The 8,801-nt window shown below is 38.8% G+C and overlaps 1 protein-coding gene across 3 annotated transcripts; it reads left to right on the top strand.

The window, feature by feature from the left end:
* Nucleotides 1-2,100: 2,100 nt before the first annotated feature.
* Nucleotides 2,101-8,415, top strand: tmem267 (transmembrane protein 267). 3 transcript variants are annotated; one of them, XM_032539284.1, is made up of 3 exons: nucleotides 2,101-2,203; nucleotides 4,116-4,580; nucleotides 5,925-8,415. In XM_032539284.1, the coding sequence occupies exons 2-3, from the start codon at nucleotides 4,173-4,175 to the stop codon at nucleotides 6,258-6,260; spliced, it is 744 nt and encodes a 247-aa protein (XP_032395175.1). In that variant the 5' UTR covers nucleotides 2,101-2,203; nucleotides 4,116-4,172; the 3' UTR covers nucleotides 6,261-8,415. The 3 variants fall into 3 exon arrangements, with proteins under 3 accessions (XP_032395175.1, XP_032395176.1, XP_032395177.1); XM_032539285.1 differs by having other exon boundaries at nucleotides 2,158-2,197; XM_032539286.1 differs by lacking the exon at nucleotides 2,101-2,203 and adding an exon at nucleotides 2,243-2,451.
* Nucleotides 8,416-8,801: the final 386 nt, after the last annotated feature.

Here is an 8,801-nt window from a genome sequence, read left to right as displayed (position 1 = left end):
CCACAGTTCCTGGAGCCTGACTCCTGCTGCCACTTCACTCCTGCCTTCCACCATTCCTGCTCTCCACTCTGGATCTCCGGACTATTGGACACGGACACTTGGACATTACGATACCACTCCCGCTCTGTACCTTGGATCTGAAATCCGTTGGATTTGGACTTTGCTTTTTCCATGTTGCATTCTGGAACTTTGAATTCTGGACATTTGCAATAAACCTGTTAAACTTTCATTTGGCTCTGCGTTGTTGTCTGCACTTGGGTTCAACTTAAGTTTCACACGTAACCGCAAACATGAAGCTCAGTGGTACAATGAGTCACTAAACAGACACACAGAGGTTGAATGGAGAAAGACTGAATTTGTCATTCTAACAGCTATCTACTGAGGAAGTCGTTTAAAATAGAAGAACCAGGCTCATTCAACACATCCAATTAAAGGGGATTTAATAGATCTTGGTCTTTTTTAATAGATACATTAATAATTCTGCCTGTCATATTCATTGTAGATAGTGGTACTGTTCTACGGTTATCGCGAGATTGGCTCCAGAAATTGTGTATCTTACAACGGGAACTCCAGGCATGTAGACGCTTTCTCTGTCGGGCTGTGGATGTTAATAAAGTAGAATCAAACTTTCATTCAGTTACTTTATTGACCAAAATACATTCATAAAATACAAAGACTATTTTAAGTAAACTAAAAGCAAGATTTTTTATGCAAAACAACCTTGTAGGGTTCATTTAGCAGCATATTTTATATCTTGAAACTGTGTAAACTATTATGAGATAAGTACGTCATTAATATCTGACAATGGATACCTAGAACTAAGGGCATTAGCGTTAACCTGCCAAATAACATTTTATGTTTCATTGCGTTTTGTAATCAAAATCAAAAGGTTGTTTTTTTAGACTATGACTCTGTATCCCTGGTTAAACCTTAAGTTTTGACTAATACAACAGAACCATTCCCATCCTATACGGTTCTTATGCAACGCAAACATTGTTCACTGTTCCAGTAAATAGGACGGGCCTTAGATACGACTTGTCACGCTTAGCAACAGGAGATATTTATAGGCTAGTCTTCTTAGCTCGTAGAAGCCTTCAGCTCAGACAGCTACGTGCCAGAAAGCTAACTAGCTAGCTATGCTAGCGAGATAAATTCAATACTTACAGGTACAGTTGGCAATCTTTTAACGTACTCAATTTATTTAGAACAGTAAAGGTGTCCAATAACATTTTTTATGGACACCCTGCAGCCCCGAATCAAGTTCCACCCTTGTACTTCCGGTCCATGGGACTTTCTAAAAAGTATGAACGGGAGTCAACGAGAGATAAGAATTATTTTTTGATCTGGTTCGAATTGTGCCATGCATTTCACAATTAATGTGTGTAAATTGAAAAGATAATTTTACATGTCAAGAGATAAACAATTTGATGTGAAAAAGTTGAACAATTTGTTGATTAGGTTTTGTGTGAGATAACGCTAGTCTCGAACAATATACATCACCAGAGAAATATGGGCTCCTTGTCGAGCTTTTATTCTTCCAAGACAACGGCAGAAGTATCAAAAGAGTTAGCAAAGTTTAATCCTAGTCTGGTCTGGGCCCATAATGCCTTAAGCAAAATGTACTTTTGACATGTTGGACTAATTAATGACTATAGGCTCAAGCTTAGGTGTAATATTTATTATTACAATTACATTTTGATAGAGAAGGAAAACAGTAAAAGAGCTAACCCATTATCACTCCAACATTTGGCCCAATCAGTGGTCCGATTCTTAAAATAAGACCGAAGTTAGAGCACTATTTAAAGTGTCCAACAAGCTTCTGTTTTTTTTTTTTTTTTTTTAATAGCCTATATTTTTTTTATCTCTTCGAAAAACTCATCCCCCACTAGAATGTGATAATAAGACAATAACAAAATGTTGGAAATTATTTTTTTCTCTGGTGTTCAAAATCATTACGCTAAATACTACTTCATATTACTAAAAAAAAAAAAAATGGTACAACCCCACTAACACAGAACGTTTAGGGAACGTTAGTCCTTTAGTTGGAGAGCCTTAAGGCTCTCCAACTAAAGGACTGATTTGATCTGGCTGTTCCACCTATGACCTGTGGGTGGCAGCTAAGCGCCGCCGCCGACCATCACACTACCACAATACAACAAAGAAGAAGAGCAAGGTGGCACCAATGCAGGGCAATGGGGTATCGGTAAGTATCTTTATTTTCATCAACCGGTCTATCAAAAATGACTCAAAAGACATATGATTTAACCAATATACAATTGAATGACACATTTAATTGCAAACAAAGAGTGCCATGGTGTGTAATCCACTGCACTTATTGCTATGCTAATCGTGACAGCTGCTGTCCGCCTACACAAAGCAGCATCTCCCCTGTCACTGTTAGCCAGTTAGCTCCTAGCTAGCTGTCAGCGGCAAAGATGTTTTTGTAGCGAGGTAAGAAGAGGTTATCCAACATTTTTTTCTTTTTAAACAGTCTAACGTTGACTTGTGTATGTCAGACGGATATAACGTGAAGTGACGTTGAACATAACAACAGATAACCTGGTGACAAGCTAATGAAAATGTCATACTAGGGGCATAAGGGGGAAAAAAAATATCAAAGCGAGACTGCTGTTACATCAGCAACTTGTTACTGATGTAAGAGATAATTAGACTGGTCCGATGGACTGCCAATTATAATCAAGTCTGTCCTAGAGCTGGGCAATATATCGATATTATATTGATATCGTTATACGAGACTAGATAGATCTTGAATATTGTAATATCGTAACATGACATAAGTGTTGTCTTTTCCTGGTTTTAAAGCTGCATCACAGTAAAGTGATGTTATTTTCTGAACTCCTGACTGTTCTAGCTGTTCTATTATTAGCTTTTACCCACTTAGACATTATATCCACATTACTGATGATTATTTATCAAAAATCTCATTGTGTAACTATTTTGTGGAAGCACCAGTAGTCAACACTACAATATCGTTGCGGTATCAATATCAATGTTTTTGGTCAAAAATACTGTGATATTTGATTTTCTCCATGTCACCCAGCCCTAGTCTGTCCTACATTTCAGTCAATTGCATCAGAGACAGAGGCCTATTTTTATATCCCCTCTGGGTTCAAAAGACAAGACACGAACAGTGGTTTCTCATTGGTTTTGTTATATAAATGCTGCCTCAGGCCTTTTGACTTTAACAGTTTTTTTGAAATGTGTATTTTAATGAGGTGCTTCGGCGAAATCTAGCTGATGTACATGTTTTACTTGTTCAGTTCGATCTACGAGACCACATGAACAGTGGCACAGTTGTCAAGATGAACCTTCTATGGTAGATGTCATACCTTGTGCTTTTTATTATTGTGGAGGGTTACGACCCACTGTCATGTCTGTAATGCTCAAATAGTTAAAACCTTACATAACGTCTTGCATACATTATGTGTACCAAGCAGAGTTAGTATAATGGAGAGGTTTTATTCATATAATCCTATAATCCATATGGTATTAATTCATTTGGGCTGTGCAAAAGTAATCGATTCACTTTCATGAATCAATTCAAGCTCTACCAATTTAAAATCTATTCATAGAATTCCAAAAATCCAATATTTTTTTAGTTAAAAAAATGAAGTAATCATTCTTTTTTTAGCTTTGTAATGGCGTGTATACTATTACATGGGGAAAGTAAATACATGAATGTACATGCTGTGAATTGTTTTTTAAATCGAGAATAGCTTTTGAATCAAAAATCGATTTTTAATCAAATCATGACATTTTCTAGATCATGCATCCCTATAACTCATGAACATATCTGTGGTGTGTGTTGTCTTTATTGTTCTCATTGTGTCACGTCTATTTGTATACAATTCCTCATGTCATTCGTTCATTGAATGATGAATGAATACATATTTCTTTCTAAAAATTAGGTGTTTAAGTTGTGGGTACTGTACTGGTAGACTCAAACAGAACACAGATACAGATGTTATACAGATGTTGACATCTTACTTTATTATAAAGAACCGCTTGTTTACCTGGAATGTGCTATTTGTATATAAGTTGTTATTGATCAACAAAAAGTAATCCCTCTCCTTCTCCCTTCCTTTCTTCTCCAGTCTACCTGACTCTTGTTGACCTTCAGTGGCGATTGGCCCCCACAGCCATCTGTCAACATGCAAGGATTCTACTCCAAGCTGGACTCCTCCCCCGCCTCGTCCCCGTTATTGGGGGTGGGCCATGGGGGAGAAGGTGCTCCACTACCTCTCAGCCTGGCTGTGGAGACGGAGAAAGCTCAGGCTCTGCTACAGACATTCAGCTCCGCCTCTCTGCTGGCGTCTGCAGGACTCGGTATGTTCTGTGTGGTGGCGGACCACGCCCTCCAGCTGTCTGTCATCCAGAACCACCTGTGGCTGCGCGCGACCTTGGACAACGGCACACATGGATTGGTGGGGCTGTGGTCATGGGCAATTGTTATCGGACTTAGGAAAAAGAGTGATCTGTATGAGGTGCTGCTTGCCTGTCTTCTGGCATCACTCATAGACCTGGACCACTTCTACATGGCTGGATCCCTGTCACTCAAGGTAAGAACGGCACCCCAATGCTGATCAGCTTTTTAACATCTTGTAGTCAGTCCTGGTTTGCAACCGGTAAAGAGACAGTCAGTGTTTGCCCTTCATTAAACATTGTGTAATGATGTGTTTGTCCGGCACCATCCATCTTTAATCGTAGGAGTATTCCATATTTACACTAAACACGCATTTTGTTTGTCTTTGCTTAAGATGTCATTTCCCCTGAAAGCAGCCCAAGGATAAGAAAACAATACCAGAGTGTGTAGATAAAATGTAAATTTAAAAGTCCAGGAGCCGCTGGGCTCTCCTCCGTGACCATAGATTATTTAAATGACTTTTCTTTTGGAGTATGAATTATTGACAACCAATTTCTTCTTGAGATGTAATCAAAGGACAGTTACAAACGCTACATACACTACCGGTCAAAAGTTTGGGGTCACTTCGAAATTTCCATTGCACTCCATTATAGACAGATTACCAGTTGAGATCAGTTGCATTGTTTTTTTTAACCAGCGCAGCAGTTTTCATATTACATTATGTGCTTACATAATTGCAAAAGGGTTCTCCAATGTTTTCTCAGTTAGTTTTTTTTTAAATGATGTCAGATTAGTAAACAGAATGGGCCTTTGGAACATTGGATGAATGGTTGCTGATAATGGGCAATGTAGATATTGCATTAAAGATCAGCCCCCCCACTCAGATCAGCTGGTATTCTGTCTAACATCGAGTGGAATGGAAATTTGTAAGTGGCCCCATACTTTTGACCGGTAGTGTACCTGAAGTGTTTCCTTTAGGATTGTTTTTAGCCCTATTTCTGGAGCGGCAGAAATTTTGCCATGCCGTGCTGCCACTACAAAGTCAGCAGAAGAAACACTGTACCTGGCATGCCATCTTGCAGATTCAGACCACTTTTACATACTGTGTACATTTAACACAGTGTAATTGACCTTGTGACCACATTCGTTTCATATCAAAGAACATCTGATTGAGGTGTAGACAACATTGTACACAGCAGTCATCATGTGTGGAGCTCTTACTATTTTACACTTTGCACAAAACTTTGACTACTGAATTGATATTTGGAAGAACTGAGCTGAATAAGTTACAATCCAACGAGGGAAGCCCTTTTTGAAATATATACGGTATAAACTGATTACATGGGAAATTGTGTTTTGAGCAGTGCCTTTTAAAAATCTGGCGGAAATCAAGCAAAATCAGTAGAAAGACGTGATGGATAATTCATTAGCGAATGGCTTGCAGTAATACTGTTAGTAGATTGTGTAATGATAGTATTTCACTATCAATTTTGATATTATTTATCTTGCAAAAATACTTCCCTCTCTTACTTTCTTCCAGGCTGCTGTCTCGCTCCCTCAGCGTCCTCCTCTACACTGTTCCTCTCTCATCCCCGTCATCTGTCTCTCCCTCCGCTTCCTCATGTGGATCGGGCGCCTCAAAGATGCCTGGTGCTCCTTGCCGTGGATGATTTTCATTTCCATGGCGACCCACCACATCCGGGATGCTGTGCGCCGCGGCCTGTGGGTGTGCCCATTCGGCAACACGGCGCCGCTCCCTTACTGGCTGTACGTCAGCACCACGGCAACGCTTCCTCACCTGTGTTCAGTGCTCATGTATCTGACGGGTACCAGGGACGTGATCTCCACCAAACACGGGGTGGCCATTGATGTTTAGAAGTCACGGCTTACCGACAACATCTAATGCTGATCCGGGATCAGTCGCCTCTGGGCAAAAATGTTCTTCGCCGTTTGAAACAACTTTAAGATACTTGAATTACTGGAGAAAACATTTCTGGCACTAGTCTCAAATGGCACTTAAAAGATGATGTTGAAAGATTAATTTGAAACATGTTTTTTTGGGTAAGTTGAAGAGGAATGTTGGCCAAGAATTCTTTTTTTTCCAGCCACAAAGATGAGGAAACGGTCACTACATGGTAACTGGAGGAAAAAACAACAACATACAAGTTGGGTTTCCATCTGTAAACTGAAAAAATGTTTAAAAGGGATGTTCCGGTGTGAGTGCGTTAATGGATTTGTTTCTTTTGATTTCTTTCTGGTATTATGGACATTTGTCAAAATCCTGTTCACGTACCTGCAGAGTAATGCTTATCTTTAGTACCTGTTTGAAGTGTTTGTGGAGTGACCCTTTAAAGCTTTGACATATCGTTTTGCAGAGGCTTGCGTGCTATCAGTTCATCGGCCCAAGCCCCGATAAGGGACCGAGTCTTCATCCCCCTTTCTTGGCCCCTGAGCTCTATATCACTATATCCGTCCTAAAAAGGACCACTCAAGGAAAAGTCAACCAAAGCTCCACCACAGGCTGGATGACACTAACGGTTATTGTTATCAGTTATCAGTGTGTCACTTTCACCCTCAGTGCGTCCGACAATATGTTACCACCGTTATTCCACTGTCCAGTTAAAATAGTGACATTTCATGTGTTGTGCATTCATTGTAGAGGGATTTCTAAATCGTCAACATTCCAATGACAGATCCACCATTAATCACCACAAAACACAAATGATCTTTGTCTGTTAACACCTGTGCTATCAAGCTGTCACCTCTTTGCCACTTGAACAGATTCTGCTGTATGAGCCTTATTGTGAAGCCACTTTTTGCAAATCAGCGGTGTCAGTGCCAACCATGTCAGCCGTGGTTATGGAACAGGATTTTGTCGCAAGTTCTCGTTTGTTTCTAAAGTTTGCAACATCTAGACATTGCATTGGCATTGTTGGATTTAGCTGGAAAACGACTTATTCTATGTTCTGTTGGTTGTACTTGTTAAAAATTTGAAAAGGTTCTTTTAAATCAACCCGGGGAGTGAGAAATATCCCACTTTTAAGAGACTTAAGATTGTCAGCCGTTCGGACTTCCTACTGTACCAATGCCAGAACGTATGTCATTTTTACAGTTTCAAACCGGAAAACCCACTTTAAGTATCATTTATGACATGTTGCAGCACGAGCTAAGAATGACGACCTGACGGATGATTTTTAACTCTACTGTCAGTGTGATAAGTGTATGGTGTCTCACGTGACCTCTCTGTTTTACATCAAACGGAAAGGATACGGGACCTGGAGAGATTCTGGATAATTATTTTTGAAGTTTTAAATGTTCAAGGGAATTATTTATTTGTGTGTCCATTGCCAATACTATCTTCATATTTATAGAAATATGAAATGAAAAAAAAAATGTTATTTCAGTCATTAACTTGATGTAGATTGTTCCACTGTAGTTTTTGATATGTTACTCTAACTAAATGATTGATACAGTGCATACTACATACTGACGTTCCCACTTGGCTTGTCAGTGCTTAAACCATGGTAGGACATGGAGTGTTTATGTGAACTATTCATCACACATGAATATCATCATCCACTTAGACTAGAACATTTAGAAGGCATTACACTGTTTTAGATGTAGACCGGTCAAACACATGTATTCATTGAGTTAACAGTATTATTTGCTATATTATACATGATGCATAATATTATGTGGTAAAAAGTGGATTTAATAGGTTTTAGCGACATTCTTGTTATTTGAAGGTATTTGCTTTGAGTATAAAAGGGATGGTGGACCCCTCAAGACTAACAATTAGCTTCTATCTTGAATTGAGACATATTTCAGTTCATGCTGAAAACATAATTCCAGTATTCTTAAATATTGACCCCAAAGATATATTTTAGTTTCCATCTGAGGTTTTTTTTTCTTATGGCGCTGCTGCTGATTGTAAGGTTGCAGTTAGGCTTGCTGTCCACTAGGTTGCTGCACTGAGCTGTATGGATTTACAATTTGTCTAATCTGGTCCTAAAGTATGAGATGTTATGGAAGTGAAAATGTATTTTTAGTGTTGGTACGGTCTCTATTTTTTCTTTTATCTGCTGCAATTGCACTATCGTCTGTGTTTTAATTTAGGAAATATTTCCCTTTTCTTGATTGGAAACTATATTGGACGCTGTACTATACTTACTTAACTAAAAGTAAGTTTTAGGAAGAAACGGTTACACGATGGCTGCCATCCCATTTTAATTACCATTCCAAGTTATCATTTTGAGGAAAACGTAATCTCTTACGGATGCTTCTGTTTACAATGTGACCTTCATTCATGCAATATTATGTTGAATCTTGCCCATTTTGTTTCTATTGTTTAAATTATGTTTTGTATTTCTTAAATGTTTTTTTTATGTTTTGATTTCAATAGTAATAAAGTATAGAT

The sequence above is a fragment of the Etheostoma spectabile genome, chromosome 16 (assembly GCF_008692095.1).
Source record: "Etheostoma spectabile isolate EspeVRDwgs_2016 chromosome 16, UIUC_Espe_1.0, whole genome shotgun sequence".
In the NCBI taxonomy this organism is placed as follows: Eukaryota; Metazoa; Chordata; class Actinopteri; order Perciformes; family Percidae; genus Etheostoma; species Etheostoma spectabile.
The sequence above is the reverse complement of the archived record's forward strand: the minus strand, read 5'-3'. Positions and strand labels throughout refer to the sequence as shown.